Source organism: Falco cherrug, chromosome Z (assembly GCF_023634085.1).
Source record: "Falco cherrug isolate bFalChe1 chromosome Z, bFalChe1.pri, whole genome shotgun sequence".
Taxonomy (NCBI): Eukaryota; Metazoa; Chordata; class Aves; order Falconiformes; family Falconidae; genus Falco; species Falco cherrug.
Window position 1 is genome coordinate 6,058,544 of NC_073720.1, and position 20,589 is coordinate 6,079,132.

The window sequence follows — 20,589 nt, forward strand, 5'->3', positions numbered from 1 at the left end:
AATCCTATTTTCTATTTGAGAACTCGTTCTGAGAAAAATATTTTTTACTCAAATAGTCTTATTCACATGGGTGGAACACTTTATAAGCAACATTTAGCTATTTAGAAGGACTACAGTACAGCCTAAAGAATAGCTCAGTGAATTTTTTGGGCAGCAAGTCATAGCCTGTGTAGCTGTTCATACAAATTTAGTCACATCTGTGCATGCTTGCAGATTAAAATCATAAATGGTGGCTTTGTTGATAACAGCATTTGCTCCATGGCTGATAGTTACTGTACTAGGCCAAACTATTCAGATTATAAGACTTTGTCAGTCTTTTACCCAATTCTCTGCTGTTTCCCAGCCTCTCTACAGAATCCCATCATTTATAGGAGGTGACCTATACTACATCCCACGGAATCCTACATTTCACAATATGTTGTTATATAAGAATGCAATCAGCTTCTCAATCCATAAGTCTATAAGAAGGAAGGAATTCATTTTTTTTTATATGAATTGTAGTTAAAACTTGATTAGAACTCCTATGGATTCTGTTTTCATGGGCTCTTGTGAACATGCATTTTTCTTTTATTAATAATTACATTTTCAAGGGGGAAAATGCATATTTGCAACTAGGAGAAAGTTGCAAATAGCAAAAAAAATAATATATACTGTAGTAGAATAATAAAAAAAAAAGCCTACATTTCTATAACAGAAGAGATTTGTAGTGGATTTTTTGTGTTTAATTTTCAATCTGCTCCTGGACTTGTTTATTTTCAGGACTAGGTAAGTAGTTTGAGACATTGCAGGTACTCCATATAGGCATTAATTTACAACGCTTTCTTTTTGCACTTTCAGATGCTCTCAGCCTTATAAGCCTCTTTGTGTTTGTATACACAGGTACATGCACAAACACATAAACCCCCACACAGATATATATATATCTGTATATGGCTAATCTCCCTACAATGAAGTACCTCATGGGAATGGATAAATATCAGTAGTCAGTTTAGAAAGATCTCTTGGCTTATTGCATCAGAATACTGAGTTGGGAACCAAGTAAATGAACTGAGGCATACAAGTCAACAGCGAGAAAGTGGTCACTGTAGGGGGGGCAAGCAGCAGTGGAGAGGTGGTTCCTGTAATCAGTAATGTTGTGAATGGTGGGTGGCTTTGGTTGATTTCTGTGGAGCATTTGCTACTATGAATACAGGTTGAGGGCGTTATGTTCACATATACTGTTACAATTTATTTGCACCATATAAAAGCTTCAAGCCCTGACACACACCTGACACTTTATATGTATGTATGCAATGAGTTTGCATTGCTGGCCACTTAGGTCTTACACGTTTGACCTTCTTTGCCTGAAATTGGTATCTTATCTTGATTTTCTGTTGTATGTTGTGCTTTGCCTATTTCTTGACAAGTGCATGTAGATGAAAACCTCTTCCCTGAAATACTTTGTGCAACAAAATTACTCTAATTCTGGTTCTTGAAAGCCACCCAGGCCATTGCCTCCTTTTCCAACTGTCTTGTTAGTAAACATCATGATAATAAGGACCCAAAGGGAGAAGACAAACCAGATTTAACAGACCCAAAAGTTCAATTCATTCAGATTTCTGTTCACACACAACCTTGTAAAGCACAGGTGATGCTTCGTTTTTGTGTGCTTACCACTGAACTGAGATTAAGTTGCTCTTGCTTCCACTGCTTTTCAGCAGAGAATGAAAGGGTACCACAATAACGGAACTGCAAGCTGACATTGAAAAAGAGGTGCTTCTACATATCTATAGGTACAACTAGAGGGAAAAAAAAAAAAAAGAAAAGAAAAAAAATAATAAAGAAGACAACGGAAGTGCAATGGATAAGCCATTTCCCAGGTTGGAAGGCACTGGGTGCATTTCAGGTCACCAAGAAACCTGCCACGTAAGTACCCAAAGCTGAAAATCAATCAGGCTCCTTCAGCAGCTTTGTGTTATCAGTCTTGCCCTGCAGAGCACAGATCTGAAACATTAGGCAGCCCAACAAGAAGGGGAAACTTAATTTGAGAGCAGCTGTTTTAAGACAGATACATAATGGTGTTAGAAGAGGAGGACTGCGGTGAGGTGAGAACCAAACAGAATTCTCATTAGGCTGAGGAAGCTTTTAGCTTTATTATTGTAACCAGATGCAGACAGAGTGCAGGCAATGACAGTCACAGCCTAAGTCAGAGGAGGGAGACAAGCATATTGCAATGAAGGTGGCTCAGTTAAAAACAACTAATAACAAATAGTCAGCCTTCAAGGGACTTACTGGACTTAAACTCAAATATTTATTCTGTTGCAGCGATTCTGGATGCTCAACTGGTAATATCGGCCCTGTCACCTCCAGGTATTTAGATACCGGTTTTCCTTGATGGTAGCAGGATTAAGTGCAGAAGTTTATTTGAGGATCCAGGCATAGTCTAGCTATGCTTCTGCTTTCCACTGAAGATATTACCAGTGTTTGTTTCAGGAGGACAAAATCAACTAAAAGTTATTTTAGTTGTTCTGCTCTTTTATTTTCAGACTTAGAAAATAGAAGTACTTTGTTGCATTTCTGTTTTCATTGTTAGTTCTTGAAATTGTGAATTATCTCATGAACAATGAAAGATTTATGTGTCATTGAAGATACAGGAACCTCCAAGACAGAATGCAGTAGTTAAGAGCATGTCATAATACTGAAGAAAGGCTAAATAAAAGAAACGAAGAATTGCATCTTCACCTGAAATTAATAAGGAGAATTGGAATGTATAACAGTAATATACATTTGAATTTATCAGGGCTGTTTGGAAACAATGTTACAGAATCTTTTCAGAAGACATATGTAGCTGAGACCTTGGTTTAATATTTTATCTGAAAATATGTTTATGGTAATTTGAATGCTAAAGCGAAAACTGAAAGATAGGAAGGTCTGTGTTTCTCATCATGCAGCTGAATGTATAATGAATAAATATATGCATTCCTTTTATGATACGCACTTAACATGACTTTGTTTTTTTCTTAGATTATTTTAATTTTCTCAAGGCCTTAGCTATAGTCTTTCTATAGGAGTAAAGCTAGCAGACAGGTACCATCTGTAATAAATGCTGCATTACTTAGCTACTTCTCTTTCATAGAAACAGCAGAGATGTTCAAAGCATGTGGTTACTGAAGGAAGGGTTTCTGTCCATGCATTTGGCAAGGCAGCAGTCATTTGTGCTCTGTCCTGAAAAGCATTATCAGGATTCTTCTACCTGGAATGATGATGTCTGTTACCATCACTTGTATATGTGGGAGCAGGCAACTTCTGCTGTTAACGTAAAACTGAGCAAAGCCTGAAAGACCTGACAAAGACCTTACCAAGCTAAACAAATGACAGCATAATGGCAAACACAGCTCAACGCTGAGAAATAAAAAGCAGCAGCACTGGAAAGAATAATCTGAAGTCTCTTTAATTGCTGTTATAATGTAGAATTACGTAAAACTAGACAGAACTGGAAATGGGATATTTAAGTATCCTAGCTACTAGTCTAGTACTAATTTCCCTACTTGCCTTATTTTCAGGGTACAGCTACCTATGGATTTACAGAATACCAGGCAATCAAAGCTGTCAGTTCTACTATTATAAGCCATTCGTTGCTTATCATGTGTGCATAGCTCATAGGAAGGCAACCTCTGTGACTTGGTGTCCTTGTCTGCAAAATGCTGATAGCAATGCTCACCCAAATTATAACGCACTCATACTCCAGGAAAATAATTATATGCTAAGGGAAATTGTTAGACCAATGTATTTTGATGGGCAATTCCTATGACATGCATATTTTTATCTCACATAGACAGAGTTTACCTGTAGTAGTTGGTACAGTGGTTTAAGTTGCTGTTCATCCACTCTCTTTTTATTTAAAAATTCTCTGTTATAAATAGAAACAGCACACATCGAGACAAAGGCTCATGATAACCCTACATTCAGGAGCATCTCTGGATTAAAATGCGTATGTAGCAAATAATCTAAGCACATCAAGAGCTGGGTCTCCTGCTCTCTCTGGCACACAGAGAGAATAACAAGGCAGAACTCCAGGTGTGGCTGACAGAGCTTGGACTTCCTTTCACTAGTTTGGCACCTCCTTAGCCAAATCAAATATCTTTTGGCTCATCTACATATGTGAGAATCCGATTGGGTTTATCTGCAATTGATAGTGTCTAAGACAGAGAAGAGAGTATTTATTTGGAAGGAATATAGAGCAGAATTAAGAAACGGAAGAAAGAGGCAGCTGACCTATATTTCAGGTACTGGAACATGTCTGTAATGCAGATGAAAAGCCCATTCCAACTCCCCTTTAAATCGTACACCATCCAAATCTATTTGTCATGAAGCAGTTACCTGCTCATAGCTGAAAAAGTGCTTTGATATATTTTTTATGAATCTAGCTTCTCCAGCACTAAGATAACTGATCGCAACACAATCGTGCATTAATTATTGTACTTCTGTCTCCAGAATGCTATCCTATAAAAAAAGGAAAGCTGAAAAACAAGGATTTAGTCATTTTACAAAAAAAGAGCCAGATAAAAAAAGGCTTAAGGAAGAAATTTTTTCTTTTCTTACAAAGTACTATAAAGGACAATCAATTAAGAAAAAAAAAACCAGTTAAAAAATGCCTTTTGAAAAAAACATTCTTTGTTGATATCAGTAAGATATTCAGTAAAGGAGGAAAGAATTAATAATAAAAAAGAAAAGGTGTCATTCAGAAAACATTTGGAAGGCTGGGGTTTGGGTTTTTTTTCCCATCCTGGAAAAAAGTAAATGGTCAGTAACAATTCAAGGCAAGCAGTATAATTTTTTTAATCTGAAATTTGTATCTCTTTTAATTTTTATTTTTAATGTTTCTAAGATACAAAATTCCTCAGTCCATATTCTCTATGAAAAAGGTAAATGATCATGTAAAAAAAAAAATGTTTTACCAGATATTTTAAGTATCCATCTCATATATTTATGCATTCACATATTATACAGATTATAAGGATGCAGGAGTTTTTATTTCAGTTTTCTCTTTGGTACCCTATAAAATGTTCATTCTTGAACTCTATGTTTTAACCATGGTTATATCTTATGGCAATGTCAATAAAATCATTCCACTTTTTTCTTTTGGTTGTTATTATATTGAATCTTTCTGATACATTTTACCTAAACGAAAAGCTGAGGCCTTACAGTTAGCCCCAGAAAAAGACTAATACTGAAATTAATAAAAGAAATATAGTTATTGTCTGATTTATTGTCTGATGTCTGATTATTATTCTTGTCTTTTTTTTGTATGTTACCTTAATGCTTTACTGAAATGGCAGCTGGAGTTTGGCCTTTTAATAAATTTCAGTCCTTAGAACTGCAGGATGTAAAGTCCAGATACACATGGCTTAGCAGCTCCCAATTAAGTTTAAAGGGAACATTATGTTACTATTACAAATTAATTAGGTGAAAGAAAACGTAATGTACTCAAACACTGTGACTAGTGTAAATATACCCAACAGCATTTGTAATAATGTGAATAATTTTTAAGGAGAGGCAATTAGACTGTGAGTTTGCTAGTGCTCCTGATGAAGACTTTCCTGCTGTGTTTTATATACACTCAGATGCTATTTCAGTGGAACATCTTTCCTTCTGTTCTCAGCCCACATGTAAAACTGTGCTTGTCTCAGATCTCAAGTTTCTGTTTCCTTAATGTGGCCATCATGTGTACTATGTCTGGACTAAAAAGGCTAGCCACATTGTAGTCCCTTCTGAAATTCTGTAGGGAGTATGTGAAGACACCAGGTTTCTGCTTAGCATTATAGCTGCTAATAAAATATTTTTTTAAAAAAATAATTAACTGGGCCTGGCATAGAGACATACCCAGCTCTTGGTCTCTAGGAGGCTTTTTTTTTCCAGTTAATGCTTCCACTCCGTTGTCCAACTGAGTACAATAAAGACGTTTGTCCATGTAATCCCTCACTTAGATGTATTTCCATTACTTCCCTAGAGGAAATAATAGAAGCATAGAATCACAGAATGGTTTTGGTTGGAAGGGACCTTCAAAGACCATCTAGTTCCAACCCCCTGCCATGATGGGCAGAGACACCTTCCACTCTATCAGGTTGCTCTAAGCCCTACTCAACCTGGCCATGGGCACTGCCAGGGATGGGGCACGCACAGCTGCTCTGGATAGCCTGTGCCAGTGTCTCACCACCCTCACAGGGAAGAATTTCTTCCTTATATCTATTCTAAATCTACCCACCTTTAGTTTAAAAACATCACCCTTTGCTCTATTGCTACAGCCCCTACTAAAGGTCCCAGTTTAAAAATGTTGTCTGTAGACCAGAACTAAATGGCACAGCTCTTCCACTTCTCGCTTGTCTTCTGGGTCCATATGACATGAGGTGGGAGACCTGGTTTTCCATTTATGTGTCTTCCTTCTACCTCCCTTGCTGGAAAAATTCATTATCCTAGTAGCCCAGGAGATGAGTCAATACACATGGTAAATGGAAAAATAGTGCCTCTCAAAAGACTTAGTTGTGTTTGAGCATTAAAAGCTGATAGGTCATAAATGGGTGTTATGGTCTGGTCTCTGGTATGAGCGTGTTGGCTCAAGATATCAATTGCCTTGATAAGTGTGGGCTTTAGGACTTCCTTTTAAATGAGCACCATGAGAAAAGTGGTCCTTAAATCTCCCATATATTTTCCATTCAAATACAGGTTGAGGATATCCCTGCTTTTCACACCCCAATTGAAGATATTGTTAAGCTTTTCTAATATCTATACTATCCTGCTTTTTGCACATGTGCAGAGAAGGAATATTGCAAAGGAAAGTCATATCTCCTTGTTTCATCCCTTGGGATCCCATCATTTCTTGGGAAAAAGGCAAATACTACAAGTGAAAAGCATCTTCCGAAATCAGTTGCCTAGAAAACCATTCATATTCATGTATTTGGCAAATGCTAAACAGAATATTTTTCACTACTGCTAACAGAAGATGTTAGCATATATTAATAATGAAAATGGAACAGTGATTCTGGCACATCTTTGTGGAAGTGTTTTAAGGTCAGTAGTTTGAGAGAACAAAACAAAATAACATGGGTTTGTACATTCTGTGTTATCTTTGCAAATTAAAAGGGTTACAAACAGCCTTACTCTGCTCCAGCTTTAAGCTGAAACTTTACTGATTACAGTGTTGTGGTATCAGGGTAAACCTGGAGCTGCTCAGGAGGGTATTCGATGTAGATATCTTACAACTACTTACTGAAAGCTATGACTTACACCCAGAGGTCGGTGGGTCTTTTAGATATAACTAACCCAATTCATTTCCTTAACAAATAAGAATGATTTATTTAGGTTCCAGCTTCATTTTTATCCCAAGTACCATTTAAGTATACAAATGTCTTTCTGCATTGCACTGTTTTAAAGCTACTGCATTAAAACTTAGACCAAGTAGACAGACAGGACCACAGCATATCAGCTTTAAAGTACCCAGCTGCAAAGCCAAGAATACAGGCTAAATTTATGCAAGTCATATGTTAATTATGTATGCATGAATGTAATGCAAATGGGCACCCACCTGCATGGATATATATTAATAATACCTTATAGTATTAATAGAATTAATATGAAGGAAATACCATAATTTATTTTACATATTTTTATATTTATCTTTTCATTTTTAGTTAGGGAAAAAGATTAAAAAAAAAAAAAGAAAAAATCTACTGCATGTATTATTGTAATGTCATAATAGATTACTTATATTGTAACTAGACTAATTCACTCCATATAGTCCCTCTTTGGCATTGAGTTTCTTGTTCAGCAATCTCTAGAAAGAGGTCTATTAACTGAAATTTACATTGTTTGGAGAGCTCTGGCTTTCTCAGCAAGGCAATGTATCATACAATTAATTAAGTCTCTGGGTCATCCTATTATCAATGAAATTAGGTATTTGTTTGAAGCAAGGTATGTGCCTTAGTAATTTGCTGAGCTAAGGCATGTGCAGGACAACTGGAGGATCAGGCCCAGCCAGCATGGGTTTATGAAAGGCAGGTCCTGCTTGATGAACCTGACCTCCTTCTACAGCAAGGTGACCCATCTAGTGGACGAGGGAAAGACTGGATCTCATCAACCTAGGCTTTATTCTCTTAGGCCTTTGACACCATCTACCACAGCATCTCCTGGAGAAACTGGCTGCATATGGCTTCAACAGATGTACTCTTTGCTGGGTAAAACCCTGGCTGGATGGTCGAGCCCAAAGAGTGGTGGGGAATGGAGTTACAGCCAGCTGGTGGCCGGTCACAGGTGGTGTTCCCCAGGGCTCGGTGCTGGGGCCAGTGCTGTTTAATGTCTTTGTTGATGATCAGAATGAGGGGATCAAGTGCACCCTCGGTCAGTTTGTAGACAACATCAAGCAGGGTCTGCCGGAGGGCAGGAAGGTTCTGCAGAGGGATCTGGGCAGGCTGGAGCGATGGGCCCAGGCCAGTTGTGTGAGGTTCAACCAGGCTCAGTGCCGGGCCCTGCCCGTGGGTCACACCAGACCCCGCAGCGCTGCGGGCTGGGGCAGGGGGCTGGGAACTACCTGGGGGGAAAGGGCCTGGGGGGGCTGGTCGGCAGCCGGCTGGGCATGAGCCCCCCGTGTGCCCAGGTGGCCAAGGAGGCCAGCAGCATCCTGGCTGGTGCCAGCAGTGGTGTGGCCAGCGGGAGCAGGGCAGTGCCCGTCCCCCTGCCCTCGGCACTGGGGAGGCCGCCCCTGGAATGGCGCGGTGGGCTCTGGGCCCCTCGCTCCCAGACAGACCCTGAGGGGCTGGAGCGTGCCCAGAGCCGGGCAGGGGGCTGGGGAAGGGGCTGGGGCACAAGTGCTGTGGGGAGCAGCTGGGGGAGCTGGGGGGTCAGCCTGGAGAGGGGGGGCTGAGGGGAGACCTTGCTCTCTACAAATACCTGAATTGAGGTTGTAGGCAGGAAGGTTAGGTCTCTTCTCCCAGATAACAACCGACAGGATAATTAAAAACAGTCCCAGGTTGTGCCAGGGGAAGTTTAGATTGGTTTTTAGGAAAAAAGTCTTCACATAAAGGGCTGTCAGGCACTGGAACATGCTGCTCATGGATGTGGTGGAGTCACCATCCTTGGAGGTATTTAGAAGGAATGTGGATGTGGTGCTTAGGGACATGGTTTAGTGGGCTTGGCAGCGCTGGGTTAACAATTGGACTTGATGATCTTAAAGGCCTTTTACAAACTAAAATTATCTATGATTCTATAAGAAGCAAGACAATTATTGAAACTACTGGATGTGACATTATAGACAGCTTGTCACTTGTGCAGGAGTGGGCTGAGTTTAGGCCATCCTGAATCCTTCATATCTGAATGCTTTAGTTGTTCCTTTGTGGAGGTAGGAAGCAGGTTTTTACATACTTTCATAAAGTGTCATGTGATGCAATCTATATATGTGTGTGTGTGTGTGACAAATTGGAATGTCCTGAGAATACTATAATCCAAATATTATCTCAATAGTTATTGTGAGCCTAGTCCTGAGGGTCTCTGGCAGCCAGGCTTGCAGGATTGAATCTTTGCACAGGGCCACCCATATGTTCATAATGATTAATGAAACTTCTCAGATGCATTAAATGCACTTGTCTTGTCTTCACACCTCAGTGCACAGTCAAAGAATAATATCAGCCACCAAACCCACTCAGGGTGCTATGCATTATTATTTAATTAAACAACATGGATAATTTCCAAGACTACTTCAAGTATAAACATGGCCTGGTATCTAAGCTCTGTTTAATCTTAGGAAGAAAGTATAAATGTTGAGAAAGGAATTAAACTGAAATGTGAGGAAAACAATTCATGCAAACAGTTCACCTTTTTTGTTTTTCTCCTTCTAAATATAGGTTGAGAAAATCATGAGCTAAGGGAACTCTCCACCAGGCACAGTTTTTTCCTCCTCTCCCCCTCCAGCCATGATGAGTGTGAAGACACTGATTACAGAATTTATTTTTAAAAAATCTGTTTACATTATCTGCAGAGATACACAGAGGTCTAGTAAATTGTTCTGACATATCTGAGTCAGAAGCCCCTTTTAGCCACAGGAGAGTATCCCAGTAATTTAGATGATGTTTGGTTTGAAACTATTTGCTGGAAAAGCTCTGTGAAAGTGTCATTGCACTGCATAGCACCAGCACACCACCTCTGAACATCTGTGACTTAAACACTACCTGCGGTCTGTGCTACCCTTTCCAAGGGAGGCAAATTTACTTCTTTAATATTTTGAAGTAGTGTCATAGAAAAGACTGGATCACTCTCTTTTGCTAATACGTTGCAGTGTTGGTAGGATTTCAGAAAGTGTCTTTTTGCTTGAAAGAAAACAAAGTTAGATCAGACTGGAGAGCTTTTGAAAAGTCTACTCCAAACTAGCAAAGTTATTTTTCATTTTCTGTTCTCTGAGCCAAACCAATGCTTAGCCCTTACTGCACTGTGTTTTTCAGAGGATGCTTATAAAACTCAAGTCCGAATTGATGACGAGCCAGCTTATTTGGACATTCTAGACACTGCTGGACAGGTGAGTAGTTTGCCGATGTGAATCAGTCAATCAGACATAAACCTAAAGATTTTAACCTCAGATATACGGGTCACAGAGCTAGAAGCAAGCTTCCCTATTCAAACATAAAGGGAGCAGTAGCAGAATAACATTGACGAATTAACAAAGAAGTTTAAAGAAATGCTTCAGCAGTATATTGTAACTTCGAAATCAGACCAGAATAGACAGACAAATATAATCAAGTAGAAGATAAAAAGCTGTTTGTTTCTTTTTCTCTTGTATGTAAAAACATCTATCACAATAGTGGAATGAATACATGCAGTTGTTGGTTTGGTTTATGTGTTTATCATTCCTGTTTTTCTATATATTACAGGTATCTGCTGGTCTACTTGTAGATCAAGTGTTTTATTACCAGTCTTTTCCTTACTATGTTATATTTAAACATCAACTGCTCAGCCACAAGGAACATATCTTCATGTCAAAAGTAGCACACAGTGTATGTCTGACATGTATATGCATGTGTGAGCATCAGTCAGAGAATTGTTTCACATACAGTAAGGCAAAGGAAGGAGTTAAATGCAAGAATTTCTTCTACTTGACTCAGTTCATCCCCTTTCCATCTCTGAACATTTTTGTTGTTTAATGAAAGCATTGCAGCTGGTTGATCTTTTCCTGAGGTACGTGTCAGGTTCTGTTTGAAGGTTTTGATAGTTTCATGAGTTTCCATAGGGGGTGTGCAACTTGTACGGGAATGAGTTAATCAACAAGGACAGAAGATCCTTCCAACAAACAAGATTCAGGAAGTATAGGCATGGAAACCTTGATCTCAACTTCTGAAAGGTCTGAACACACCTTTGCTGGGCACTGCAAATGGTGGGAAATACAGTTTGCTGCCAGGAATTAGAATGGCATCAAGGTACAGAAAGCAGAACATAGTTCAGGGGGATTGTGGCCTGAGTTTTACATGTGAACGAAATATAGGCCAATTTCAAAGTGAACCCAACCTAGTTTCAGGAATCAAAGGGTGCTCTGAATTATTCTTCCTTGACCCAAAATTACACAGTCTCAGCAGTTAACCAGTGCCTTGCTGCTGCGTCTCCTATAAAAGTGTTTGATTCCCCAGAAAATTTAAGCTGAATTTCAAGACACGTATTCAAAGTGGTGAATTTAAGTGACCTAAAATTTTTTATTGTAACAGAAGAATAACATAAAGGAGTTCAGCGCATAATAGTCCTCACATAGCTTCAGCAGTGATTTGGCTGGGGGAAAGAAGGAACATCATAGCTGTTATTTGGTAATGTCTGAACATATCTGTGCTTGTGTTTGAGAAGGGGAAGAAACATCATCTTTGCCCACTGAGGCAAGTAACTTCAGCCCTATGTGGTCATTAGTGCAAAATCACCAGGGGAATTACACCTCTAGCTGTTTGCTTAGCCTTGTAAGGCTTTATGGGTTAGGGACCTCCTGTGTTATCCTTTCATATAGTTCACTGTCTACATCTACTTCATTCTACTCCTAAATTCACTTTAGTCTTGTTTTGTAGAGTTAAAATGCTAAAAAGTGAAATACTTTCTTTCCCAGAGCTGAAGAGAAATGGTGATTCAGAGTTTATGTGTGCAGCTTTTTACTAGGGGAAAGAGGAGCAAAATGCTGTACAGGATTTCTTGTAATACGCTGTAAAACCAAGAGGAATAATTTATTTTACTTTGATTTTTTTTTCTCATTTGTTTTTGTTACTAGAAAAATAAATGTTTGTTGTGTTGAGAAAAAAAATACTCAGATATTGATAAAATTTTTCTCCTCGCACCCACCAAAATTAAAAACTCTATTTTGAATTTTTTCTTAATTAGAAAAAGTATTTTTTTTAATGTTTGAAATTATTTTTTTTAAATTAAAAAAAAAAGTGGCAATTTCAATCCTTTTGAAAGGTCGTTTTAGATTCAGGAAAAAAGATAAAAATATTCCTATGCATTGAACTTTTAAGTAGCTGAAAATATTATGCTTTCCAATTTAAACAAAGCTCATCTTTTGTCACTTATGTTCACTTTTTAGGAAAAATTCTCCACAAAACTGTACAATTTTTACATATTTTTTTCTTTTTAATTTCAATAGTAGAGAAAGGTTGGAGACTATAAAGTTTTATTTCAAGAAGGGACCAAAACATCCATAATATGGCATGTAATGACCAGAGATTTTGGAGCAAGCAGAGACCGGTGGCAGCAGCACCACACTGCAGACCATCAGCCTAGGACACCAGACAGCCTGGGTGTAGCTATTCCACCTCAGGGTCGAGTTTGAGTTGATATGAGAAAATCTCTGCTTTAAATTTCCCTGTTTTTCCAGTGCAGACTCTCATCACTGAAACATGTCTCCATGTATCTGTGCTAGGAAGCTCTCCCTACACCCCTATTTTTCATAAGTCCATTCTAAGCATCCTGGATTTAGCTGATTGTCTTTGCAGATGTCTTTGAATTTGCTGCCTCTCTTACCTACACAGCTCCCAAATAAATCAATACCTAATCCAACTCCCATTGAAGTCAAAAGCTAAAATAGCCTCTTTCCTCACAGAGGGTTTAATGGTGCTCTCACTGAAGTTCAAACTGAAATCTTGCTGGAGCTTTGATGACTCAGGGTGAATACTGAAAGTGCCCAGTTACGCTCGTGACGGTGCGCTCTGATGGTACCTTGCCAGGTTTCATGTTAAAGCAGAGATGGTGTTACAGCTTCTAAATCATGTAGTGGAAGTCCTTGCAGTCATAAATACTTCAAAGTCAACTTTGAATAATGACTTTAATCACTTCAGAAGTTCCAGGAGCTAAAATTGTAATTCTTCCCTATTTGGGAAACACAGGAAGTCAGTAGAAAAACTGACCAAAGTTAATGTATTTTGTTGCTGTTCTTGAGAATATGTGCCACCAAATATGCTTCTCCTTTCCTTGCTGTACCTATGCACTAATTGAACACTTCAACACTGACTACATATTGTGATTTGCTAGTAATTAATCTATTTTTTTCATTGTCAATTCCAGGGTTAAAAATCCACATCTGATTTCACACACGAATGGGTAAAAATCTTTGCTATTTTAACTAATAGATACAGTTTGGAGCACCAAAATGTAAGTGGAGCTTCAGAAATATTCTGATTCTCAACTTTCTGAAGTTAAAAAACATTCAAAGTGAAAAACAGAAACATGAATAAACCCTTGGTGTTTCTCATCTAGTTATTGATCTTTCTCTTCTCATATGCATACATAGACACTATTAAATACAACAGATCGCTCCTCTCAGGAAGCAGCCTGATGTTCCATGGACTCTGGATAGATATTTTCTACATCATCATTTGTCCTCTAGTGCTCCGCCAATATTGTTTTTCCACTGCAGATGCAACAGGAGGCATGTTCTTAATGTATGTAGGGCTAATGTAAGTAGTTACACTTCACTGAACTCACTACCCCTGCTTTTCACCACCTGCTACCCCTGCCAGCAGGGTAGCCTGTCTGTGCTCACCACAATCAACTTCAGACAGAATAAGGTTACATTTACCTTGGAGATTTTCAAGAGTAGGTATTGGTAATAGAGCTGCTTGTAGCCCAATTGTCATAAACAGTTTGTACCATAAGGCTTGAAAACATGACGTGCAGCAAGAAGGAAATGAACAAAAAATTGATTTTGTTTTCTTTTTCAACGACACAACTGAATCTAAAAGATGTTTATCCTTAGCCTCACATTTGCTAATAGAAGACACTATCAATGATGTCTTTGGCTTTGCTTAACCAGAAGTTCTCTTCTTAAACCTAAAATTTTCTTTTTGTGTCTACATTTCAATTAAAGCAAAACCAAAAAGCAGACAGAAACAGAGAGACAATGTGAGATTGAGATTCAGGAGGAATTTTGTGTAGTTAGTTTTTAACCCTCTAGGCTAGCTACGATTTAGCATGTGGAATAAAGAATAAAACCTTCATGTGAAAATATTACCTGTAAAGCTTGACCTTCCTTGTTCAACAATGTTGATGGGACATTTTTTGAGTAACTTTCCCTTGAAATTCACCCATGAGCCTCTCTCTCTCCCTTAAGGTTGGGAGAGGTGTTGTGGCAGGGGGAAGTATATATAGGATGCCCCTTTTCTTATCCAATGTGTCATAAACCCTATCTGCTTTTACCTATAGTTGATTTAAACTAGTGTAAACTCTTTGCTTTCCAGGAAAGTTGTGGTGTACATGAAATGACACTCAGACCTCAAGGCTGCATTCAGTTCCCTTCACAATTATTCTCAGAAAGTGACAACCCCCGGCTGCTAGCCATGCACAAAAAGCCTCCACACAGAGTTACAGAAACCTTCTGTTCACTCATTTAAGCTTTCCCCCTCTCTCGTCTCACTTAAAAATATGTTGCTGCTTCTGGAGCCCAGTTTGAATCCCTCCTCGTGGAGCAGACCCAGCGGTTCCCTCTCCTGCTGTATTTATAAACTGTTGACTGACACAGGTGCTTTCAGTCTTACACATCTTTTCTCCTGACGACACGTTACCCAACCCCCCTGTTTAGACCTTTTACCAAACTTTAAAAGAGCATCAGGGTTCTCTTCACCAAAAAACAATCTGAGATGACCCGATGTAGAAAAGGCAAAATTGTTCTCAGACATGAAGTAGGTAAGTATGCAGGAAAATGGATTTCTGTACCTGTCAGCGAGACAGTACATTTCAAGATTATTGCACAAATTTTTGCTTGTTAAAACATGAGCTTTTTATGATAAACTTAGTGCACCAGTATATTTCCCAGGTGTGAGCCAGAGTCTTGAAAAATTGGTCTTAAAATGTGATGGCATGCCATTTCAGGGAGATTTTCCTTTGTCTGGAGTGGTGTGCACATGAATTCATTTCCAGGCAGACACTTTTCAACCTGACAACAACAGTGCGCTCTGTAGTGAAATCCATCTCTCAAATTGCTAGCAAATCACAGGACATGTTTATCCTGCCAGCCTCCAGGACTATGATTTTCGCCCCCTGCTTCAAGCTTTGAAGAGGGACCATATTAGTCCCAAGAGCCCTTCAGATAAACACTCTTGCTCAGCCTCAACACTATAGTCCGATGACTCACTCAGGCTGTTACCTGAGATCCTTCTGCTTATTATCTAAACATGCTGCTCTAATCCTGAATCAATGGAAGTCAAATCTCAGACTACACTAGTGCAGCTTATCTCAAGGAAATGTAAAATGCCTTTTCGGTGGTAATTATATTTTAATGGCCCTTTACAGCACTTTTAAGGGGAAAATAATTTTAGTGCACTTTCTGCTAGGTGTTGTAGTGAGTAAATGAAAGCCATTTTATTTTTAAAGCATAGTGGTAGTGAACTAAGTAGCAACCATTAACACTGTATTAGGTGAAGAACATTAATTTTATTTTCTTTATGTGTTCTTGTTTCACAGGCTGATGATGACATACTTAGAAAGTCAAACCATAGCACTGAAAATTTGGTGGATTCTCAAGGCAAGCTGTTCGGTACTTTCTAGGAAGAAGTAACATCTCTGCCATGACCAAGTCATTTTATTTGGGAATAGACAAATTTTGAAGAAAAAATTATCTGGCACATATTAATGAAAAAACAGTTCCAGTAAATCGTAGATGAGATTGCAGACCTGACTCCAATTTCTTTCAAATTATGGGCAAAATATTCTTTGGCTTCAGTGGGAAAAGGTCTAAGCTTATGCTGTCAAAAAAAGATACACTATTTTAACAAGACCAGGCAACTGGCAACTCAGATTCCTAAATTCCTTTCTGGTCCTTGTCAATGAGTGGATCATGGGGCAATAAAGGATGAATCAGTTTGTATTTCTAGGTCTGCATTCTGATGAACCGGTGCAATAAGCTGTTGCAGGGAGCAGGCATTTAGGGTGAACATCAGGGTTTGTTGAGTCTAGCAATGCTGATCTCCTGCCCCTTGTCACCGTTCCGCGTCAGTAAAGTCAGTGTGAGTGGTTCCATATTACAGGTGAAGGAATATTTTCCAGTGTTGGCTGTTCTTTCTCCATTTTTTTTTTTTTCTTTTGAAATGCTTTCTCTCCTGCTGCTCTTTTTCTTTCTTTAACTAATAACTTCCAAAAATAGATATACAGTGATACTGCTGAATGATTTATGACTTTTTAAATAAGAACCTTTAAAAGGGGGAAAAAAAAGAGACTTCATTACATATTCTGATTAAAGTAGAAACCCCCCTTTTTCTTCTTTCCAGGTCTTTCCTTGTAGTATTTCTTTGGCGAGGTGGGAGCTTGTGTTCTGATGTACATTGTATGGAAAACATCTATATAAAAACATCCCATATGATTAAACTTTGTCCAGATCCTCCACAAGACTGTGGTTATATAAATTTGTCTTTTCTTCTAACATTATATACTATATTGTATACTTCTTTCCACTATTGGATGGCACTGAAGCCCTCTGGAGTTACTTCCAGCAGACATTAGACATGCTCTAAGTGTGTCCTGATTTCTATATATATATATAAGCAACCGTCCTAGATAATCTCAGTAGGAATTCCATTCCACAGAGGTTCATCTATCAAAAGATACTTGTTACCAAGCAGCCGTACACAGAGCTGGGACTCCAGTGGACAGAAAATTGTTTTCTACCTGTATCAATTGTCACAAAATTCGTATCAGAAAGGTATTTCCAGGACTAAAAACTTGGCTTGCATGCTGAGAAAAATAGCACGTGTAACAGCGACCTCCTGCTGCCATTTGACTTGACAATAACAAATGACCAAGACAAAGGTCTTTTGCTGAGTGGGGTGTTCATGCTTCTCAGGAAAAGTGGGTTGTCCCAAAGAACCATAATTTTCAAAACTTATTTCTCCTTTCTTCTATTCTGTAACTGCTGGATACTCTACCAATGCATTGAACGGTGGTGTCTCCAGACTAGAGACACCAAACAATAGGAAAAAACAAGAAAGCAAAAAGTTACAGAGTTTTATCTAAATTACCCAAACCTTTGAACTGAATGAAATATTTGGCTGGAATAGGCTTTCTAAAGATGTTATTTCCATTTCACACTAGTAGGAGGTGAAAAAAACTAAAAATGAAAGACATCTTTCATAGCTGAAGTTACAATAACTTTGCCCCAGAACCTGGAAGTGGCATCAACCCCCACAAAAAAAGCAAACTCCAAAAGCCTACAAAACCAACAAAGAACATAAAAAGTAAACCTCAGTAAATTTTGAACTCCATTGCTTGTCACCTCTCCTTTGTAATCTGAGGAATGTTATTGCATCTATCCAGATATTAAAAGGAGGAAATTAAGAACAAAGCAAAAATTGAAGAAAATAATTAGGTAAAATATGGAACATTTTCTGTTTTCTTTTTTTAAACTGAATGTATTTCAGATATGTTTTTTTCTTAATTCCACAGGAGAAATCTTGCATAGATTGCATAGATTTTTGTGCCTGCTTTTATTTTGTCCTAATGGCTGAGGAGAATGAATTGTTGCCATGGGAGTTCCATGTCATTATCAGAGCAGCGGGATGATGTGAAGCAAACCAAGCCAGGGCACAGACTTTTCTTTCAAAAAGACAAACCCCAAAAGCTTAGCAAGTAGCTGCATAGTTGTACCTGTGTAGGAAATCAGATCTTCTCTTACTTCACACCATGAAGCAAGCTGAAGAAGTCAGATTCCACTGAACTTCTGAATTGCAGATGAGTTGTGTCCTTGTGCTGGACAGTCTTGGGGTATGTCAGAAGCTACTCAGCATTTTCAGGATCTATTGCTCTAAGCTAGATACTTCATAACTTACAGTTTTGGAGCTCTCCCTTTGTCCTTAAAGTTGGGGTTTTTTTTCTAATGAAATAATAACTGTTTTCCTGTTTTATAGGCAGGCACAGAGGCTATGGATCTGAAAATGGGTGTCATTCTCCCCACCAGAAGTGAATTAGCTTCAGTTAAATTATTTCTGATTTACTTTAAAGGCTGGATAATGTAGCAAATGGCTCTGGATGCAATCTTCAGTCTATGTTCAATGTATGAAGCAATATTCAACTCCTTAAAAAGTTAGACATTTATTTGAATTATTAGAAAAGATTTGGTCTTACTGAACATCTGATGTTCACATCATACAAAGTTACCTTAGAGACATTCTGTGAACTGCTCACAGTGGCAGCGTCACACATCCCTGCTGTTTCAGCTAAGGCTGTGTTCCCACAAGCCCCCAGAAGGTCACTGAGAACAGCCTTGTAGGACTGTATATATAGATGTATATATACAGGACTGTATATATAGATACCAATCCAGTGCTTATCGCTGTGCCCTTAATGCTACCTTAGCCACCTGTCTTGCAACAGAAAACATTTGTGCAAATGTGAAGAAAAAAGAACAGTGGGATCTCCTTCGTGCTGCCAGTCACAGGGGCATGACAACTTAGCCCATCTGTGCCACAGAATCCTACCAGGTTTTAATATTGCAAGCAATACAAAATAAGCACAGCTGTAACAGCTGGTTTGCATTTGTATTAGTGATGGTTTGTGTAGTCCGCAGGGAGCACATCCCTTAGACAAACGGTGAGCTAAATTTCAGTGGCAGAAGTGAGTGCACAATTGATTAAATGCTACAAAAGTCTAAAATAGCCACTCAGCAGATACTTTGCTTCTTCCCTCCCCCCCCCTCCCCCCCCCCCCCCCCCCCCCCGCCCTTTTCATATTCTTAGCTTATATTACACCTCTGGTGATGAGTAGGGCACAGGGGAGGGGAAAGAAATGCCTGCGTTGTGGAATTTTAAGGTAAGAACACTTGTTATGGAAGTCATCACGAGAGAATATATATGCAAGCCAGAATCTCATTTGCAGTCGTTTATCAGAGCAATGAGGTGTCTGACTCCACAGCCTCTTGCTTCACTTCTGCAAGGCTGCACAAGCCTCACTGGGGAAGATGGCAAGTCTACGGTGCCCGTGTAAGCTGACAAGAGCTTGTTTAAATCCCTGGTGAGCCCTTGCTTGCAGCTGCAGTCATTACCTCTTCACTAGTGGGTTGTTGTCTTTTTTCCCCCCCTCTGCTGTTTACTAAAATGTAATTACTGAGCTATTAATTCTTTCCCTTTACCATTTATGATGCATTTGTGATAAAAGGTGAAAACTGGCTTTATTCTTTCTTGCATACCAATGAGGAGGGGGGGAAAGTATTATATGGTGTGCGATAAACCAAATGCAGTTGGGGGTTTTAGAGGTAGTTAACAATGAAGATTGCTTCACTGCCTGCATTTAGAAGAAAATTACTAAGGTGTTTAAGAGAGAAACCATTAGCATTAATATGAAAGAAAAAGATAGTTCTCTGAGTTAGGGATTGTTGCACTGAGGCATTTTTACTGGCATTGTGGAGAACTGATATGGTGATTTCATCCATATTTAGGGGTGAATGAAAAGTAGATATCATCTCCTAGGTGATGGACTGCGTATTTTCATTACTACCTATGACAAACCATCTTTGGAAGAGTAGGATTAATAAAGTTAACAAAAGCACAGTGGCGGCTAACTGGCAAATATATTATCACCTGAAGGCAGGAGGGCAATTGGAGTGGGAACATTGGGAACATTAGTGCAGAGAAGCTACTCCTGGAGGGAGAGTCTGAGTACTACTGCAGGTTATTTAGTAGTTCCTTAGTGAGAGGGGAGAGTCACCATGTGATTCTGTTTTAGGAATTCCTGAGTTATTTTATTGGAAGATGTTCTCACTTGTCTTTTTTTAATTATTAATTTGTCTTTCCTTATTTTTTTCTACCAGGCTGATGTGGTTCAATCTCACTTCATAAGCCAGCCATGATGCAGAACAGTATGTGAATACAGAATAGCAAGTGCATATAAAGTGTTCTGCAGTTAGCGAATGGGGCAGTGCAACAGTGATCCAGCAGCGTTCAGGGTGTGAAGGAACATCTACAGCTGCCTTTCATAAGATTTGATTCTGCACAGTCTGTGACTGTGAGCAATACCATATACGATGAGAAGAGGTAGCAGAGCTGAAAAGAGAAGGTGAACATCAGTCTTTAAGCCCACAGGTAGAAAATGTCATGAATTCACAAATGATGAAAACAGATTGTG

General features: G+C 38.9%; 1 protein-coding gene across 1 annotated transcript in view; it reads left to right on the plus strand.

The window, feature by feature from the left end:
• The window catches only part of RIT2 (Ras like without CAAX 2), a 178,953-nt gene that overhangs the window by 62,820 nt on the left and 95,544 nt on the right, over positions 1 to 20,589 (plus strand). Inside the window, exon 3 of the mRNA XM_005446911.3 lies at positions 10,467 to 10,540. Coding sequence (XP_005446968.1) covers positions 10,467 to 10,540 — 74 coding nt within the window. The remainder of the gene's footprint in view (positions 1 to 10,466; positions 10,541 to 20,589) is intronic.